This window comes from Indicator indicator, chromosome 20 (assembly GCF_027791375.1).
Source record: "Indicator indicator isolate 239-I01 chromosome 20, UM_Iind_1.1, whole genome shotgun sequence".
NCBI lineage: Eukaryota > Metazoa > Chordata > Aves > Piciformes > Indicatoridae > Indicator > Indicator indicator.
This window is the reverse complement of record NC_072029.1, coordinates 1,452,054-1,471,429: the sequence shown is the minus strand read 5'-3', so window position 1 is coordinate 1,471,429 and position 19,376 is coordinate 1,452,054. Positions and strand designations below refer to the sequence as shown.

The following is a 19,376-nucleotide window of genomic DNA, read 5'->3' as shown; positions in this document are numbered from 1 at the left end:
GTCTTGAACAGAAAGCAGTGGAATGTAAATAAGTCACCACTGGGTATGAAAACGAAGGTGGTGATCATTTCTGAGTAATCCCATCGGGCAGATGTCCTCCATGAAAGTTACACTTTGGCAGACTGAGTCTCTCTCTCCTCACTTCCTCTGCACTGGCTTTGCTGACCTTGGCTGCATTGCTTCGTCCTGGCTGAGTACCTAACAAACAGCTCTCTTGCTCTTCTCTCTCCTCTGTCCTGTACAGGGGGGTAGGGAAAAGGAGCAGGAAAGGGGAAGCTATTCTTAGCCCCCTGGTTTTGGCCAGGGGGGGTTCTGGTGCTGTTCATAAGTTGTGAGTACCTGTAAATATTGTAAGTATCACAAGATCACAGTCTCACAGTATATCAGAGGTTGGAAGGGACCTCCAGAGATCATCAGGTCCAACCCCCTGCCAGAGCAGCAGCACTTAGGGTAGTCTGCACAGGAATACATCCAGGTGGGGTTGGAAAGTCTCCAGAGAAGGAGACTCCACAACCCCCCTGGGCAGCCTGTTCCAGGGCTCTGTCACCCTCACTGGAAAGAAGTTTCTCCTCATGTTGAGGTGAAATCTTCTCTGTTCTAGTTTGAACCCCTTGTTCCTTGTCTTATCACTGTGAACCACCCAAAAGAGCCTGGCCCCCTCCTCCTGACACCCACCCCTCAGATATTGATAGCCATTGATCATATCCCCTCTCAGTCTTCTCTTTTCCAGACCAAACAGCCCCAGGGCTCTCAGTCTCTCTTCACAGGGGAGATGCTCAAGTCCCCTAAGCAGCCTCCTGGCTCTGTATTGTGCATTTTGTACAGGTTCATTGCATTTTGTTGCAGACTGGAGCTTTGCTTGTAAATGCAGCTTCGTTTGCCTCCAGCTGAGTTGCTCTGCCAATTTTATGTTGGGGGGGGTAATTTCAACCCACCACAGGGTGGGGAGGTGGGATGGGTGCTAAGCCATCTCCACCTCACCCTAGAGGCCATCCCTGCCATGCTGAGCTGTGAGGACCGCCCAGTGCTCCAGGCTGTGTTTCTCAGCAACAACTGCTTCGAGCACATCATCCGCCTGCTCCAAAACAGCAAGGTAACCAGGCTGGCCGCCGTGGGGTCCCCACCAGGGCTGGGCACCTTCATCTCCTTCCTCACCCTTCTTTGTCTCCTAACACCCTTCCTGGGATGGGTTCCCTCCATAACCCCTGTCCCTCTTCCCCCTGCTGGGTGTCATTCGCGTCCCACAGCTCTACCTCGGTGGCTCGCGGGAGGTGGATGAAGCCGAAGCCGAGGTACCCACACAGCCAGCAGACAGGGATGGTCTCCAGCAGGTATCACCTGGGGCCACCCCATGAGCAACCCTCCAGCCATGGTGGGCTGTGTCCCCTCAACCCCGTGGCTCAGCACCAACCTCGTGTCCCCACAGGCCTCTGATGGCAGCTCCGACACCATCGCTGTCCACGCTGTGAGGGTGCTCACTGCCATCATGAGCAACTCACCCTCAGCCAAGGTAGGCAGAGGAGCAGAGGTGGAGGGGACCTCAAAGGTGGATGGATTTGGGCATTTGTGAGGTGGGCTGGGGTGACAGCAGCACACACTGGGGTTCAGCACGGGGTCCCACCTGCCTGGGTCCTTGCAGGAGGTGTTCAAGGAACGCATTGGCTATTGCCACCTCTACGAGGTCCTGAGGAGCCAAGGCCAGCCCACCCAACGTCTTCTGCAGGAGCTTCTCAACATGGTGAGCATGTCCATGCCTCCACACTGAGCAGAGCTCCCAGCACTGGTGCCTCATGGTAGATCTCAACCCTCAGCAGTCTCATTCCTTGCCTCCCAGTCTTCTCCACCTGGAAAGTTTCCTCCCGATGCTCTTGGGACCATCTTTGACTTGGAGTCTTGCTCAGCTCTGGTGGTTTTGGCCCTTTCTGATGTGGTACTGCTAGCTCTGGTTGTAGCAGGATCTCCAAGGTGTTAGGTGCATGGGGGGTCTCCAAGACTTCTGGTGTACAAGGGTGTCTGATGTACTCCATGGTGTACTTGATGGACCAAGACTTTGGTGTGCAGAGGTCACCAAGTTGCTTGATACTCAAGGATGCGTCAAAGACCCTTGAGGCACAGAGGTCTCCAAATGCTTGGTGCACAAAGTCTCCAGGACTCAACATATGAGCATCCAAGACTTTTGGCATGTGGAGGTCTCTGCTGCCAACGTGGGGCGGCCAAGGGGAGTCTCCTTCCTTCAAAGGCAGGGCTACACCAACCACCTCTTGTCTTCCAACAGGCAGTAGAGGGTGACCACAGCTCCTTCCCAGCGCGCCCCATCCGCAACGAGCAACCTCTGCTGATCCTGCTGGCCTGGCTGCCAGCGCTGGCGTGCCAGGAGCTGCAGGTCCTCCTCTCAGGCTGGCTCCGGCGGCTCTGCGAAGCCTCCTTGCCCAGCCGCCTCACCTGCGTCAAGGCAGGCATGGTGGGTTGTCTTCTGGGGGCCCTGGCCACCGAGCCGGCGCTGCCAGCTGCCTGCTCTGAAAACCTGCTGGAGCTTCTGCGGGCCTTGGGCAGCCTCTCCATCCGCCCCGGGGAGCTGCGGCAGCTGCTGCGGCTGCTGCGGCAGGAGCGGGGGCAGGGCCCCCACCCCTACGTGGCCCCAGTCATCCGCGCGCTCTCGGGGATGGCGCGGGCGGAGGGACCCCCCCGGGCGCTGCAGTGCTTCGACCTGACGCCAGGGATGGCAGGCATCATGGTGCCCACTGTCCACAAGTGGCCCGGGGCTGCCTTCGCTTTCCACGCCTGGCTGTGCCTGAGTGAGGAGGAACCCGAGCCCCCAGTGAGGCCGAAGAGGAGGCAGCTCTACAGGTGGTGCTCGGCGGAGGGGCGGGGAGGGGTCGAGGTGAGGATGAGGAGGAGGAGCAGCGACCATCATCCCCACCGTGCTGCTCCTCCACCAGCTTCTTCACGTCTGGAGGCACGGGCTTTGAGGCGTTCTTCACAGCCGGCAGCGTGCTGGTGGTCGCAGTCTGCACCAAGAGGGACTACCTGACCGTAGCCTTGCCGGAGTTTGCCTTCAACGACTCAGCCTGGGTGAGGGTCCTCCCCGCCCCTGGCCCCATCCCTGCCAAGAGGGGACAGCCGGGACGCCGAGGCGCCTGACGCCCTCCCCCTATGCCCACCAGCACTGTGTGGACATCGTGCATGTCGCCGGCCGCCGGCCCTTCGGCCAGAACCTCCTCAGCATCTACACTGACGGCCACCTGCGCAAGACGGCACAGCTCCGCTTCCCCTCCCTGCATGAGGTGAGGGACGTCCCAGTCACCCACCTACCCACCCGCCTACCTACCCACCTATGTACTCACCCACCCGCCTACCTACCCACCTATGTACTCACCCACCTACCTACCTACCTATTCACCTACCCATCCACCCACCTACCTACCTACCCACCTACATACTCACCCACCTACCTACCTATTCACCTACCCACCCACCCACCTGCCTACCCACCCACCTGCCTACCTACCCACCTATGTACTCACCCACCTACCTACCTACCCACCTACCTACCACCCACCACCTACCCCACCCACCCACCCACCTACCTACCCCACCTACCCACCCACCACCCACCTACCTACCTACCCACCTACCCACCACCCACCTACCACCTACCCACCCACCTACCTACCTACCCACCCACCACCCACCCACCTACCACCCACCTACCCACCCACCACCTACCCACCTACCCACCCACCCACCCCCACCTACCCACCCCACCCACCACCACCTACCCACCTACCCCACCCACCCACCCCACCTACCCACCTACCCACCCACCCACCTACCACCACCCACCTACCCACCACCCACCCACCCACCACCACCACCCACCCCCACCCACCTACCACCACCCCACCCACCCACCCACCCACCCACCCACCCACCCCCCACCCACCCACCACCCACCCACCCACCCCACCCCACCCCACCCACCCACCCCACCCACCCCCCACCCACCCACCCACCCACCCCACCCACCCACCCACCACCCCACCCACCCACCCACCCACCCCACCACCCACCCCCACCACCACCACCCACCCACCCCACCCACCACCCACCACCCACCCACCACCCACCCACCCCACCACCACCCACCCACCCACCCACCCCACCACCCACCCACCCACCCCCCCACCACCCACCCCCACCCACCCACCCACCCCCCACCCCACCCACCACCCACCCCACCCCCACCCACCCACCCACCCACCCACCCACCCACCACCCACCCACCCACCCACCCCCACCCACCCACCCCCCACCCACCACCACCCACCACCCACCACCCACCACCCACCCACCTACCCACCCACCCCCACCACCCACCCACCCACCCACCACCACCCACCCACCCCCACCACCCACCCACCCCACCCACCCACCACCACCCACCCCCACCCACCCACCCCCACCCACCCCACCACCCACCCACCCACCCACCACCACCCACCCACCCACCCACCACCACCCACCCCCACCACCCACCCACCCACCCACCCACCCACCTACCACCCCACCCACCCACCCACCCACCACCTACCCACCCACCACCCACCCACCCACCTACCTACCCACCCACCCACCCTACCACCCACCTACCACCCACCCACCTACCTACCCACCCACCCACCTACCTACCTACCCACCCACCCACCCACCTACCCACCTACCTACCCACCTACATACTCACCCACCCACCTACCTATTCACCTACCCACCCCACTTACCCACCCACCTACTCACCCACCCACCCATCTACCTACCCACCCATCTACCTACCTACCGACCTACCCACCCATCAACCTACTCACCCACCTACCCACCCACCCAGACCCCTTGCCATGGGGCTAGGGGCTGAGAATGTCTTCTTCTCCCTTCCAGTCCTTCACCTCCTGCTGCATCGGCTCTGCAGGCCACCGCACCACCACCACCACTGCCACCACCAGCAGCAGCCACCCACCGGTGTCCCACGGGCCAGAGCTGCTCTTCCCTTCACACCCCACCCTCGGCCGTTCCCAGTCTGTCCCCGCTGCCCTGGGCCCCCACTCCTGGACCCCCACTCAGCCCCCCATGGAGGGGGTGGTGGCTACCACAGCGGCTGGCAGCCAGGACACCGAGTGGGGCAGCCCCACCTCCCTGGAGGGTCACCTGGGCTCTGTAGCCATCTTCTGTGAAGCTCTGCAGCAAGCCCAGGTCAAAGCCCTCTTCTGCACAGGTGGGATGCCCACAGGGTGTGCTGGTGGCAGCTGGGCTCTCCTCCACCGTGCCCCAGCTCACCCCAAGCCTCTTCCTTCAGGACCAAACGTCACATCCCCCTTTACACTGGAAGGTGACTTGGTGGAGCTCAGCAGCAAGCTCTTGCTGTACTACACCCCACAGGTGAGCAGAGCCACCCCACCGGGGACAGGGACAGCTCTGGCAGACCCTCTGCCACCTGTGAGTGGCATCTCCAAGAGTGTGAGGATCCTTCCATGGTGTTCTCTTCCAGGCCTGCAGGAACAACATCTGTCTGGACCTCTCTCCCAGCCATGGCTTGGACGGGAGGCTGACGGGGCACAAGGTGGTCAACTGGGACATCAAGGTAGGCTGATGAGGCACAAGGTGGTCAGCTGGGACATCAAGGTGTGGCCAGCTGGGACATCAAGGTGTGCTGAGTGTAGGGTGGCTTATTCCTGGCCAGCCCACCCCGTGGCAGCTGGGTCTCTTCTCAGGGCAGGACCTCTGCAGGGTGCTGGATGGCCATGGTGGTTTTCTGCACCCTGTGGAGACTCTGCTACATGGTACTGGGTCCACCAAGGGCCTGCATGACCCATGGGTGCCCTACAGTCCCATAGGTCTTTAGCATCCTAGGTTGGAACCATGGGTGGTTGAGGGGCACAGGTGCTTCATGGGGACCTGGTTTTGGTTTGTGTTGCTCTTTGCTGGACATGGGGGCTGATTCTCCCCAGCTTGGGCTGAGCCCCTGAGCAAGAAAGATGGACCTAAGCTGGCACCTGCAGCCTCCTTCCCTACATTGCCAGCACCACCCAGCACCCACCAAAACCTTTCACTTCCTTCTGGCAGGACGTGGTCAACTGTGTGGGTGGGATGGGAGTGCTGCTGCCCCTGCTTGAGCAAGTGGTGTCCAAGAAGGAGGAGCTCGAGGACGAGCAGGAGACCAACGACCTGGTGGGGCCAGAGCTGACGTCCTCCAGAAATGCCCAGGGCATGCTTATCCCACTGGGCAAGTCCTCAGGTGAGGACCTCAGGGGACATGGAGCAGCAGTTGTCTTGCTTGAATGCCTGAAGGTAACCTCCCTGCCATGTGGGTGCTGCCAGGAGCAGACTGGTGGTTACCATGAGCAGGAGAGGTCCTGCCCCAAGAGTCACAGGGGAATGGAGAAACTGTTGACATCTTGTGGCTCTGCCCTCCATCAGTTTGCAGATGACACCAAGCTGGGTGGGAGTCTTGATCTGCTGGAGGGTTGGGAGGCTCTACAGAGGGATCTGGCCAGGCTGGAGCAATGGGTGAGGTCAGTGGGATGAGGTTTAACAAAGCCAAGGGCTGAGCCCTTCTCTTGAGTCACACCAACCCCAGGAAGGCTCCAGGCTGGGGGCAGAGGGGCTGGAAACTGCCTGGTGGGAAAGGACCTGGAGGGGTTGGTGACAGCAGCTGGAGATGAGCCAGGGGGTGCCCAGGTGGGCAAGAAGGGCACCAGCAGCCTGGCCTGGAGCAGCAGTGGTGTGGCCAGCAGCAGCAGGGCAGGGATTGTCCTCCTGAACTGGGCACTGGTGAGGCTACAGCTCAAATCCTGGGGTCAGTTTTGGGCCTCTCACTCCAACAAGGACATTGAGGGGTGGAGCAGGGCCAGAGAAGGGCAAAAAAGCTGGGGAAGGGTCTGCAGAACAGGGCTGAGGAGGAGCAGCTGAGGGACCTGGGGGTGTTCAGGCTGGAGAAGAGGAGGCTGAGGGGAGACCTTCTGGCTCTCTGCAGCTCCCTGAAAGGAGGCTGGACTGAGGTGGGGGTTGGGCTCTTCTCCCAAGGAACAAGTGATAGGACCAGAGGGAATGGCCTCAAGTTTCCCCAGGGGAGGTTTAGGTTGGACATGAGGAACAATTTCTTCCCCTTGAGGATTGTCCAGGCCTGTCCCAGGCTGCCCAGGGCAGTGGTGCAGTCCCCATCCTTGGAGGTGTTTCAAAGCCTTGGAGATGTGGTGCTGAGGTCCATGGTTTGGTGGTGCCCTGGCAATGCTGGGTTCACGGTTGGACTTGATGGTCTTTAAAGATCTCTTCCAAGCAAAACCATGCTGTGATTTTCTGATCTTTTGATGTTGCTATGATCCAATCAGTCATAATCAACCAGCTCTGGGACAAGGATTGTCTCCAGTCTGCTGACCTCCAGCTTGCCTTTGCATGGAGTCTCTGATGCCTTATAGTAGGGCTGGGGTCATGCAGGAGTCTTCTCCTCCGTGGGCAAAAGTGGCTTTCTCCTGGTCTCCAGCTCCTTCCTTCCAAGCTGAGAGCACCAGAAGTTTCCACTGCCATAAATCTGGGGGACATCAGGGGGCAGACTAATAATTCGGTGGAGAAAAGTTGCTAGGAGGGTCTCCAGGATGTCCTTTGCAGGCAGCTCTGTGGGAAGGCATTTGGGTGGACACAGAGTTGGCAGAAGCCAGCGGGCTGTGCCCTTTGTCTTGCAGAGAGCAGGCTGGAGAGGAACAGCGTGGCTGCCTTCCTGCTGCTGCTGAAGAACTTCATCCAGCACCACCCAGTGAACCAGGAGAGCCTGGTGCAGTGCCACGGACCTGCCATCATTGGGGCCTTGCTGCAGAAGGTGTGGAGGGCCACCAAAGGCTCCATCCCGTGGTCCTCGGGGCTGCTCCCCAAGGGGGACCCCGAGGCTGTAAGCTTCTCCTCTCACCCACGGCAGGTCCCCAGTCCACTGCTGGACATGAGCACATTGATGGCCTCGCAGATCCTGATGGAGCAGGTGGCCTCAGAGGGCAGTGGGCTCCTGCTCCACCTTCTCTACCAGCATCTCCTCTTTGACTTTCGCATCTGGAGCAACAGCGACTTCGCCGTCCGCTTAGGTGGGGGCTGGCACCTGTGGTAGTTTTCAACACACCACAGGAGGGCCTGGGGATGTTCTCCATGCCAGCCAACCTCCCATGGCTACCCACAGCTTCTCCCTGCAGGGCACATCCAGTATCTGGCCAACGTGGTCAAGGACCACAAGCAGCGCATCCGGAAGAAGTACGGAGTGCAGTACATCCTTGACTCCATCAGGACCTACTATGGGTGAGCCACCCCTTGCAGCCAGCACCTCCAAACGCTGACGTGCTGGTGGGCTTCACCCCTCACCTCTGCAGTTTGGGGTAGACACCTTTCTCTTGGGGCAATACCCTCCTTGCAAGCACCTCGTGGGATAGTTACCTGGTGTGGGAGCGTGGTGGTGGGTGCAGGACCTTCCACTCTTCCTGGCCATGCCTCGTCCTCAAGCCTCCACCCAGAGCTGTGACTGATAGCCCCCAAAGTCCACCCCCAGCATCTCCCCAGCAGCATGGAGGCTTCTGCAACAAGCTGATGACCTTCTCTGGTGTGAGCTGCTGCGTTTCCACATGTCCATCATACTGGTGGTGCTGGCACCCTGCAAAGACCCAAACACGAGGGGTGGATGTTTCCCAGTGGGCAGTGTTACCAGAAGGGATGTCCACACCAGGCTGCCCTGGAGCTTCCCAGGCTTCATGGTGGGATTTGGGAACATGCTGGTGATGGGTGAGAAGGGACAGGAGGGTGGTTGTGCATGTCTCCAGAGTATGCCCATGTGTGTCTGTCCATCAGAACCTCTAGGGAGAGGACCACAGCCACTGATGACATCAAGACAGTGCAGACGTCCCTCTTCAGCCTGGTGAAGGATTTCTTCTGCAGGAGCTTCTCCGGGGAGGAGATGCAGAGCTTGCTGAGCTATGTGGCTGGGGCACAGGATGAGCAGCAGGTAGGACACCAAGCCACCTGGGTCCCCAAACATCTCATTCTGTAGGCTGCTTGATGGCAGCAGATGAGGAGAAGTCACTGAGGTCCTGGTGGGGCATGTGGAGGGTAGTGGACGACCAGCACCATGTCCTGCAGGTCTGTGGGGCGCTGGAGGTGATCCACAGCCTGCTGAAGGGCTCCCCAGCCCAGGAGCAGCTCTTCACCTTCCTCTTTGAGCCAGGCCATGTGGAGGTCCTCTTCTCACTGCTGGTGCAAAAGAAGTTCTCAGATGAAGTGCGGGAGAGAGTCTTCAAGGTAAGGCAAATCCCCAGCGCCAGCCTTTTGCCGTCCCCAGCAGGGCCATCTCCACCAGGGTGACCACCTCTCCCTGTCTCCCCAGATCCTCTACAAGATGCTGAAGTATGAGAAGGTGCCCGAGCGCAGCAAGAACCGCCTGAAGCTCAAGGACATTGGGTACCAGGGGCTCATCGCCTGCCTCGGGGACATCCCTGGCTCCATGCTGCTCTTCCGCTGCCTCTCCGAGCAGGTCCTTGGGGCAGGTACCACCTGGTGGCCTTGGCCACCCATCCCAAACATATTCCATGGGTTCATCAAGGGTGACTTCAGCTGGGCTTGGGGCTGGGGAGTTAGGTACTCGTTAGGCCACACCTTGAGTCCTGTGCCCAGTTCTGGGCCCCTCAGTTCAAGAGGGATGTTGAGTTACTCAAATGTGTCCAGAGAAGGGCAACAAAGCTGGGGAGGGATCTGGAGCACAACCCTGTGAGGAGAGGATGAGGGAGCTGGGTGTGTTCAGCCTGGAGAAGAGGAGGCTCAGGGCAGACCTCATTGCTCTCTACAACTACCTGAAGGGAGGTTGTAGCCAGGTGGGGGTTGGGCTCTTCTCCCAGGCAAGCAGCACCAGGAGAGGACACAGTCTGAAGCTGCACCAGGGGAGGTTTAGTCTGGGTGTGAGGAAGAAATCCTTCCCAGAAAGAGAGATTGGGCATTGGGATGTGCTGCCTGGGGAGGTGGTGGAGTCACCCTCCCTGGAAGTGTTTAAAAACAGCCTGGATGAGGCACTCAGAGCCATGGGTTAGTTGATTAGATGGTGTTGGGTGAGAGGTTGGACTGGATGATCTCTGGGGCCTTTTCCAACCTGGGTAATTCTGTGATGATTCTGTGATTCTGATGGCTTTTGGGGACAGAAGGAGGTGTCCCACCACCACATTGTCTTTCTTTGTCCACAGACCCTCCCAACTACAAGGACCTGGTGGCTGTGGTCTACCTGTGCCACCGTGCTGAGCTCAGCGTCCGGCTCGATATCTGCCGCAAGGTGAGCAGGGCCACGGCCACCAGGTGCTGTGACCATGCTGGCAACCCAGAGATGAGCTCCTTGGGCATCCAACCACACCCAAATGTGAGGGCCGTAGGGGTGGTGGTAACTCCTCATGCAATTGGCTGCCAACACACTGGCGTGGAGGTGGTGCAAAGGCCCAACCTCCCCAGGAGGCTTGCAGGGGAGGTTGCTGGGGCAACATGCCCATCTCAGGTGGCTAGGAAAGCCAGGGGCATCCTGGCTTGTATCAAAAATGCTGTGTCCAGGAAGAGCAGGGAGGTGATTGTCCCCTTTTACTCCACTCTGGTGAGGCCACACCTCAAGTGTTGTGTCCAGTTTTGGGCACCTCAATACAGGAGAGATGTGGAGGTGCTGGAGCCAGTGCAGAGGAGCGCAAGGAAGCTGGGAAGGGCCTGGAGATTAAGTCTTATGAGGAGCCATTGAGGGAGCTGGGGAAGGGTTAGTTTGGAAAAGAGGAGGCTGAGGGCAGACCTCATTGCTGTCTACAGCTACCTGAAAGGAGGTTGTGGAGAGGCTGCTGCTGGTCTCTTCTCACAGGTAATTAGTGACAGAACAAGAGGGAATGGCCTCAAGCTGCCACTGGGTAGGTTTAGAGTGGACATTAAGAAACATCTTTTCCCAGAAAAGTGGTCAGGGATTGGAATGTGCTGCCCAGGGAGGTGGTGGAGTCCTCAAGCCTGGATGTGTTTCAAGGTGGTTTGGATGTGGTGCTTGGGGCTATGGTTTAGGGGTGACCCTTGCAGAGTAGGGTTGTGGGTTGGACTTGGTGATCCTGAGGGCCTTTTCCAAGCTGAATGTTGCTGTGGTTCTGTGATCAGATGTTCCCCTTGTGCTTCCTCTTGCAGCTCTTCCACCTGATCTACGCGCAGCAGGACCTGGTGAGGCAGCTGGCACGGTTGGCTGGCTGGCAGGACACGCTCACCAAGCTCTACGTCAAGGAGTCCTACGAGTCCCACCAGCACAGCCTGAGCCCCCCGGGCACCGGGGCCTGCCTGGAGCTCCTCCGCCTCTCAGACCCCTCCAGCAAGGAGGGACCAAGCCCACCGCCGGCCGAGCTGCAGGAGCTGGATGTCTTCTTGCCACTGGGCTACGAGGCCTCAGACCAGGAGCTGTCCGAGGGCTTCTCCGATCACTCCATCTCCCCGAGCGGCCGCACCAAGTCCTTCCCCTCCTACAACTTCAAGTCCTTCGACTCCTCTGACCGGGCCAGCCGCTCGTCCTCCAACCCTGGCGACGGACCTCCCTTCGATGGTGTCTACCACCCACTGTCACCCTTCTCCACCTCACCCTTTGACCTGGGGCTCGACCTGGCCAGCACCAGCTCCATCACCACGGCCGAGAGCGGCACGCAGACCCCTGCCAGCGGCCCCGGCACCCCCTCCCCCCTGGAGAGCTTCAAGCCCTTCCCGGGAATGCGAGCACGCAAGAGCTCCAGCCTCTCCAACGTCCTGGATGAGAGCAGCTACCAAGACACACTGCCCAGTGACAACATCTCCAACACCAGCAACCCCCAGGTGAGCCCCGAACCGTCCTGTCCACCGCCTTGGACCGCACCGGCCACTGAACCTCACACCTTTCCTCTCCATTGACAGCAAGCACCTGAGGAGGAGCTGTGCAACCTCTTGACCAACATCATCTTCTCGGTGACGTGGCGTGGGGTGGAGGGCTGGGACGACGTGGCGTGGAGGGAGCGTGGGCAGGTCTTCTCTGTCCTCACCAAGCTGGGCACGGCCTGCGAGCTGGTGCGGCCCCCCGATGAGATCAAGCGGAGGTGAGTCCTACCCAGGTCCAGCTGGCTGCACCCCACGGGGGGTGGGACTGCTTTATGGAGCCACCCACCCTCCCACAGCTTACTGGAGATGATGCTGGAGTCAGCGTTGACGGACCTGAAGGAGTCAGGGCCAGCCACCCTGCCTGGGCTCACACACAACGCCCTCAAGCTTCTGCGCTTGCTCCAGGACTTCTTGTTCTCTGAGGGACACAACAACCAGGCTCTGTGGAGCGAGAAGGTGGCTGGGCACTGGCAGGGCTTCCTGAACTGTGCTTCCTAAACCCTAACCCTAAGCCTTAATCCCACACCTTTGATCTCACCCCTGGCCCCAAACCCTTCACCTCCCCATAAACCCCAACCCATCACCCTCATCTCAAGCCCTAACGAGTCGTAGAATCATAGAATGGTCTGTGCTGGAAGGGGGCATCTCTCATTAGGGTCATGAGTTAGGGCTCTACCCCTAACCCCCAACCCTAACCTACAACCCAAAGCCATGTGGAGCAAAGCTGGGGTTGATTGGCAGATGGGGACAGGCCTGGTGGCTTTGCTGCAGCACTGGGGTGGTGGGGAGCAGAAGTCTCACTGTGCCCCCCCAGATCTACGAGGGGGTGAGCAGCCTGCTGGACAAGCTGGCTGTCTGGTACCACCTGGCCAACGGCACCTCCGACCTCAAGGAGATGGCCCAGACAGGGCTACGCATCCTGGTGGGCTACATCCTGCTGCAGGACCCTCAGGTGGGTCACCACCCTCTGCTGGAGGCTGAAGTGAGACTCCAGCCCTTGGGGCAAGCCAGGAAAGACCAGCTGGTGTCCCCTGTCCCCCTGCAGCTGCACTCGCTGGCCTACGTCAAGCTGCACAGCCTGCTGCAGACCTCCTCGCTCCCCAGGAAGGATGAAGCCTGCTACCTGCTGGGCAAGCTGGAGACCCCCCTGAGGCGCTCGCTGGATGCCAGCAGCTCTGAGACCTGCTCCTGGCTGGTGCCCATCATCCGCACGCTCATGGACCAGTGCTACGAGACCTTGCAGCTGCAGCTCTTCCTGCCCTCGCTGCCACCCACCAATGGCAGCCCCACTTTCTACGAGGACTTCCAGCTCTTCTGCACCACCCCAGAGTGGAGGAGCTTCATCGAGAAGCACGTGGGTGCTGGGGGGCCTTGGTGCCGGGGGAACACCTCCTAGGCTCACAGCCTGGGTGATGGTCACTGGGCTCCGAGCCCTGCAAACACTTCCCTCCTCATCGTGGTTCTCTTGGCAGGTGCAGCCCACCATGGCCCAGTTTGAGATGGACACCTTTGGCAAGAGCCATGACCACATGTCCAACTTCTGGAACTCCTGCTACGATGCCATGATGAGCAGCTCCCAGCGACGGGAGCAGGAGAGGGCAGCCAGTCGCAAGATGTTCCAGGTACTGCCTGCTCCTCTCCCTTGGAGCTGTGCTCCTCATCCTGGGGACGTATTTGGCACCCCAAGGGCATGTTCCACCCCACCACACTAGGGGACATTGCCCTCAGGATGTGCTCCTTCTCTTGGGGTCATTGTTCTGGGGATGTGCTCCTCAGCCTAGGAACATCATGAGGATGTATTCATCACCCTGGGTTGTGCTCCTCACCCCAAACACATCACCCTGGGTTGTGCTCCTCACCCCAAACACATCACCCTGGGGATGTGCTCCTTACCCTGAGGACATCACTCCGTGAAGTGCTCCTCACCTCAGGGATGTCCCCAAGCCCTATCCCTGCTGTCACCTCACTGTGCTGGTCCCCTGGCAGGAGCTGGTGCTGGAGCCGGTGGCGAAGCGCTGCAGGGCAGAGAGCAGCAGGCACAGCACCGTGCTGAAGCAGGCCAACAACCACCACAGCACCGTGCTCAAGCAGTGGAGGTCCCTCTGCCGCCTCCTCACCTCGCCTCGCTCCGCCTGGGCTGACCGGTGAGTCCCCAGCTCGCTCCCTGGGGAGGCTCAGCATGGCTGGGGTGGTCCTCAGGGTGTCTCAACCCTGCCTTCTCCCCAGGAACCCACCAGAGGTTCGGTGGAAGCTGTCAAGCGCTGAGACCTACTCCAGGATGAGGTTGAAGCTGGTGCCCAACCTGAACTTCGACCAACACCTGGAGGCCAGCGCCCTGCGGGACAACCTGGGTGAGGGTGGTGGGAGTGGGGCTCCCAAGGGTCACCCCATGCCATGGGCAAGGGGGTGCCACCATGAGGATGGACATGGTGGGACTGAGCTGGGAGCTGTCATGGGCCCTGCTGGGGTTGAGCGGTGTCACAGGGGCCCTTGACAGGTCTTGTTCTCCAGCTGTGATGGGTCAGATGTGCCTGCTGACCCTCTCCTCATTTCAGGAGCTGACCACCTGCACAACCCTGCCGAGTCCCTTCCACTCACCATGGCCAAGGAGGCCAAGGTGAGTGAGATGGAAGATGACCAACTGGCTGAGGAGGACCTCCCTGTCCTGGACACCCAGTGAGTGTCCCCATCCCCTGTCATGGTGCTGGCTCACCCAGGCTGGGAGTGTCCCCAAGGCCTCCACACCACCCTGTGTCACCCAGGGCCGAGCCCAAGGAGCAGAACCAGCGGGAGAAGCTGGTGGTCTCAGAGGACTGTGAGCTCATCACCACGGTGGCCGTGGTCCCTGGCCGCCTGGAGGTGACCACCCAGCACATCTACTTCTACGACGGCAGCAGTGAGAAGGAGGAGACAGAGGGAGGTAACAGCCTGTGCTCCCCGGGGGGCCCTGCAGCGATGTGGGAAACGCCCTCCCCCATCCCACCTGCCCCAGAAGCCCGCCCTGCCAGGCACTGGGGGCTTTGGGGGTGGCCTCCTCCCGTCTCCAGGGCGATCCCTGCCTCGGGAATGGAGGTGTGGGTGGGTGGTGATGGCCACGGGGCTGTGTGCCCCCACATCTCAGCAGGGATCGGCCACGATTTCAAGCGGCCGCTGTCCCACCTGCGGGAGCTCCACCTGCGCCGCTACAACCTGCGCCGCTCCGCGCTCGAGCTCTTCTTCATCGACCAGGCCAACTACTTCCTCAACTTCAGAAGAAAGGTGGTGCCACCCTCCTGACCCCACCAAACCCCTCCTGGCTCCGCAGCACTGCCCAGGCTCCAACCCTCTCCTCCTCCTTGTCCCTCCAACCCCCCCAGGTGAGGAACAAGGTCTACTCCTCCATCCTTGGCTTGCGTCCTCCCAACCAGATCTACTTCGGCAGCAGGTCGCCCCAGGAGCTGCTGAAAGCCTCAGGACTCACACAGGTACTAGTCCCACCTTGCCCACCTCCACCCCAGGTCTCCTCTTGCCTGATGGCAGAGGGGAAGATGGAAGTGTGGAATGGGGATGGTCATGGGACCAAGGATGGCCATGGATTGGAGATGACTATGGGACCAAGGTGACCATGAGGTGGAGATGGCCATGGGACCAAGGATGGCCATGGAATGGGGATGCCATGGACCAAGGGTGACCATAGGGTGGAGATGGCCATGGGACCAAGGATGGCCATGGAATGGGGATGCCATGGGACCAAGGGTGACCATGAGGTGGAGATGGCCATGGGACCAAGAATGGCTGTGGAATGTGGATGCCATAGGACCAGGGATGGCCATGGTATGGAGATGATCACGAGATTGAGAATGGTCATGGGACCAGAGACAGTCATGGCACTGGGATGGCCATGGGACCCAAATAGCCATGGGATGAGGACAGCCATGGAACTGAGGGTGGCCATCAAACCAAGGGTGGTGTGAGACCCTCCTTGGGACCAGGGGTGTCCATGAGATGAGGATGACTTTGAGAATAGGGATTGCTGTGGGATAGGGGTGGCCAAGGGACCAGAGATGGCCACAGAATGGGGACAGATGTGGGACCAAGGATGGCTATGGGACCAAAGGTGATCCTGGGGTGGAGATGACCACGACATTAGGGATGGCTGTGGTACCAAGGATTGTCTGGCACCAGGGTTGGCCATGGGACAGGCACAGCTGTGGGGTGGAGGTGTCTGCCCCCTCTTCTGTCCTCCTCAGCCCATCTCAGCCCTTCTCCCTTTGCTCCAGAAATGGGTCCTGCGGGAGATCTCCAACTTCGAGTACCTCATGCAGCTGAACACCATCGCAGGGCGCACCTACAACGACCTCTCCCAGTACCCTGTGGTGAGCTCCACATCCACCCCACCATCCTCCCAGTGACCTGTGCCCACCTCCAACCTCACCTACCTCCCACTCCCCCCCAGTTCCCCTGGATCCTGCGGGATTACGTCTCGGAGACCCTTGACCTCACCAACCCAGCAGTGTTTCGGGACCTGTCCAAGCCCATCGGGGTGGCCAACGAGCGGCATGCCCGGGACGTGAAGGAGAAGTGAGTAGGTCAAAAAGGAGGGAGGAGAGATGTGAGGAACACCTATCCTGGCTGGCTCCTGATGAGCCTCCTTCCCTTCGTCATAGAAGGAAATTCTTTCCAGTGAGGGTGGGGAGAAACCGGACCGCGTTGTCCAGGGAGGTCATGGATGGTGTTCAAGGGCAGGTTGGATGAGGCCTTGAGCAACCAGGGCTGGTGGGAGGTGGCTGCCCACGGATTGGAGATGACTATGGGACCAAGGATGGACATGAGAGGTGAAGATGGCCATGGGACCTAGGATTGCCATGGAGTGGGGATGGCCGTGGGACCAGGGATGGCCGTGAGATGGAGATGATCACAAGATTGAGAATGGTCATGGGACCAGAGATGGTCATGGGATTGGGATGGCCCCTGCCATGACAAGGGGGGGGGGTTCCAGATGATCTTTAAGGTCCCTTGCAACCCAAACCACCCTCTGCTTTTCTGATCTCCAAGGTATGAGAGCTTTGAGGACCCCACGGGCACCGTGGACAAGTTCCACTACGGCACTCACTACTCCAATGCGGCAGGCGTCATGCACTACCTGATCCGCACCGAGCCCTTCACCACCCTCCACATCCAGCTGCAGAGCGGCAGGTGGGCACCCCAGGGGCACACCTCTGGCAAGGGAGCAGCAGGGTGGACCAACAGGCTCCAACCCCGGTGTCCTGCACCCCAGGTTTGACTGCTCGGACCGGCAGTTCCACTCGGTGCCGGCGGCGTGGCAAGCCCGCATGGAGAACCCAGTGGATGTCAAGGAGCTCATCCCTGAGTTCTTCTACTTCCCTGAGTTCCTGGAGAACCAGAATGGTAAGAGGCACCTAGCACGTGGAACTGTCTAGAGACACCATCTAGTGGAAGCTGTCTCTGCCTGGGGCTGGAGAGGTTGGAACTCGGTGATCTTTAAGGTCCCTTCCACCTCAAGCCATTCTATGGCCAGCCTAGGGGCAGCACCCGTGGGAGATTGGTGTCCTTCACCCTTTGCCTGCTGTGCCTCCAGGCTTTGACCTGGGCTGCCTGCAGCTCTCCAATGAGAAGGTTGGCGACGTGGTGCTGCCGCGCTGGGCGAGCTCCCGAGAGGACTTCATCTACCAGCACCGCAAAGCCCTGGTGAGATGGTGCAGCTCACCCCAAGCCCTCTTCCATTCCCACCCCTGGGAGGTCATTACAGGGGGGGTGGACAATCCCAGCCCACCCTGGTGTCCCACCCTTGGCCAGGAGTCAGAGTATGTCTCAGCCCACCTGCACGAGTGGATTGACCTAATTTTTGGGTACAAGCAACGAGGCCCAGCCGCCGTGGAGGCCCTCAATGTCTTCTACTACTGTACTTATGAGGGTGAGCCATGGAGAAGGGAGGTGGGGGGAACCCTACCAGGTGGTCCCCCATGCCAAGACCATCCCTATCCCCAGGGGCCGTGGACCTGGATGCCATCGCCGACGAGACGCAAAGGAAGGCTCTGGAGGGCATCATCAGCAACTTTGGGCAGACACCTTGCCAGCTGCTCAAGGTGGCTGATATCTCCACCCCCTCCCAAAAGAGCACCTCTTGGAGGGCCACCACCCTTCTTATGGGTTCCCTCACCCTCCCAGGAGCCCCACCCTGCCCGGCTGTCAGCAGAAAGCGCTGCCCGCAGGCTGGCCCGCCTCGACACCCGCTCCCCCAATGTCTTCCAGAACCTGCACCAGCTCAAGTCCTTCTTTGTGGAGGTGAGGACAGCCTCAGGAGGTCCCCTGTGACCAGGACTGGGAAGCCTGGTGGTGGTCAGGGTGGTGCCCACTGGCTGGTTTTCCCCTGGTGAGACCTGGAATATTGCATCCAGTTCTGGGCTCCCCAAATCTGCTGGAGAGAGTCCAAGGGAGGCTACCAGGATGCTGGAGGGACTGGAGCACTGCCTGGGGAGGAGAGGCTGAGAGCCCTGGGGCTGGTTAGTCTGGAGGGGAGAAGACTGAGAGGGGATCTGATCAATGTCTATCAATGTCTGAGGGCTGGGAGTCAGGAGGGAGGGGACAGGCTCTGCTCAGCTGCACCCTGGGATAGGACAAAGGGCAATGGATGAAGACTCCAGCACAGGAGGTTCCACCTCAGCATGAGGAGGAACTTCTTCACTGTGAGGATCACAGAGCACTGGAACAGGCTGCCCAGAGAGGTTGTGGAGTCTCCTTCTCTGGAGACTTTCCATCCCCATCTGGATGTGTTCCTGTGTGACCTGTGCTGGATTCTCTGGCCCTGCTCTGGCAGGGTGCTTGGACTGAAGATCTCCAGAGATCCCTTCCAACCCCTAATAACCTGTGAGCCTACGGTCCTGCATTGTCTCCCCATAGGGCATCAGTGACGGGGTGGCCTTGGTGCAAGCCGTGGTGCCCAAGAACCAGGCACACTCCTTCATCACTCAGGGATCACCAGACGTCCTGGTGAGTGTGGACAAACTGAGGCACAGGCGGATCCTGGCAGCCCAGGAGCACCAGGACCAAACCCAAGGATGGCTCCGGTGGCAGGGGCTGGGTCACCTCCATCTCCATCTCTACCCAGGTCACTGTGAGTGCCAACGGCCTGTTGGGGACCCACAACTGGTTGCCCTACGACAAGAACATCTCCAACTACTTCAGCTTCACCAAAGACCCCACTGTCTCCAACACTAAGTGAGTTGGGCAGCACAGTCCTCAGGGGTGATCCCCAGAGGTGCCCCCGAGCCCGCCCGTGGCTCTGCCACCCTCCCACGTCCCTCCCCACCAGGACCCAGCGCTTCCTGCAGGGCCCTTTTGCCCCCGGCGCGGACCTCTGCTCCTGCACCCTGGCCGTGTCCCCGGACGGGAGGCTGCTCTTCAGCGGAGGGCACTGGGACAACAGCCTCCGTGTCACCTCCCTGGCCAAGGGGAAGGTGGTT

At 60.3% G+C, this 19,376-nt stretch overlaps 1 protein-coding gene across 1 annotated transcript in view; it reads left to right on the top strand.

Annotated features, from left to right (window-relative positions):
• NBEAL2 (neurobeachin like 2) overlaps positions 1-19,376 on the top strand; it is a 33,852-nt gene that overhangs the window by 9,845 nt on the left and 4,631 nt on the right. Inside the window, exons 9-49 of the mRNA XM_054389947.1 lie at positions 987-1,093; positions 1,248-1,331; positions 1,427-1,510; positions 1,640-1,738; positions 2,276-2,847; positions 2,940-3,072; positions 3,165-3,284; positions 4,933-5,266; positions 5,348-5,430; positions 5,540-5,632; positions 6,115-6,286; positions 7,731-7,864; positions 7,961-8,120; positions 8,226-8,328; positions 8,872-9,025; positions 9,160-9,318; positions 9,404-9,563; positions 10,251-10,336; positions 11,206-11,874; positions 11,953-12,131; positions 12,210-12,369; positions 12,728-12,865; positions 12,959-13,267; positions 13,386-13,535; positions 13,900-14,057; positions 14,140-14,264; positions 14,469-14,589; positions 14,676-14,833; positions 15,038-15,171; positions 15,270-15,377; positions 16,173-16,268; positions 16,349-16,473; positions 16,948-17,088; positions 17,171-17,301; positions 17,492-17,601; positions 17,710-17,827; positions 17,902-17,999; positions 18,082-18,198; positions 18,814-18,903; positions 19,022-19,131; positions 19,226-19,376. The exon at positions 19,226-19,376 is cut by the window's right edge and continues 22 nt beyond it. Coding sequence (XP_054245922.1) covers positions 987-1,093; positions 1,248-1,331; positions 1,427-1,510; positions 1,640-1,738; positions 2,276-2,847; positions 2,940-3,072; positions 3,165-3,284; positions 4,933-5,266; positions 5,348-5,430; positions 5,540-5,632; positions 6,115-6,286; positions 7,731-7,864; positions 7,961-8,120; positions 8,226-8,328; positions 8,872-9,025; positions 9,160-9,318; positions 9,404-9,563; positions 10,251-10,336; positions 11,206-11,874; positions 11,953-12,131; positions 12,210-12,369; positions 12,728-12,865; positions 12,959-13,267; positions 13,386-13,535; positions 13,900-14,057; positions 14,140-14,264; positions 14,469-14,589; positions 14,676-14,833; positions 15,038-15,171; positions 15,270-15,377; positions 16,173-16,268; positions 16,349-16,473; positions 16,948-17,088; positions 17,171-17,301; positions 17,492-17,601; positions 17,710-17,827; positions 17,902-17,999; positions 18,082-18,198; positions 18,814-18,903; positions 19,022-19,131; positions 19,226-19,376 — 6,533 coding nt within the window. The remainder of the gene's footprint in view (positions 1-986; positions 1,094-1,247; positions 1,332-1,426; positions 1,511-1,639; positions 1,739-2,275; positions 2,848-2,939; positions 3,073-3,164; positions 3,285-4,932; positions 5,267-5,347; positions 5,431-5,539; positions 5,633-6,114; positions 6,287-7,730; positions 7,865-7,960; positions 8,121-8,225; positions 8,329-8,871; positions 9,026-9,159; positions 9,319-9,403; positions 9,564-10,250; positions 10,337-11,205; positions 11,875-11,952; positions 12,132-12,209; positions 12,370-12,727; positions 12,866-12,958; positions 13,268-13,385; positions 13,536-13,899; positions 14,058-14,139; positions 14,265-14,468; positions 14,590-14,675; positions 14,834-15,037; positions 15,172-15,269; positions 15,378-16,172; positions 16,269-16,348; positions 16,474-16,947; positions 17,089-17,170; positions 17,302-17,491; positions 17,602-17,709; positions 17,828-17,901; positions 18,000-18,081; positions 18,199-18,813; positions 18,904-19,021; positions 19,132-19,225) is intronic.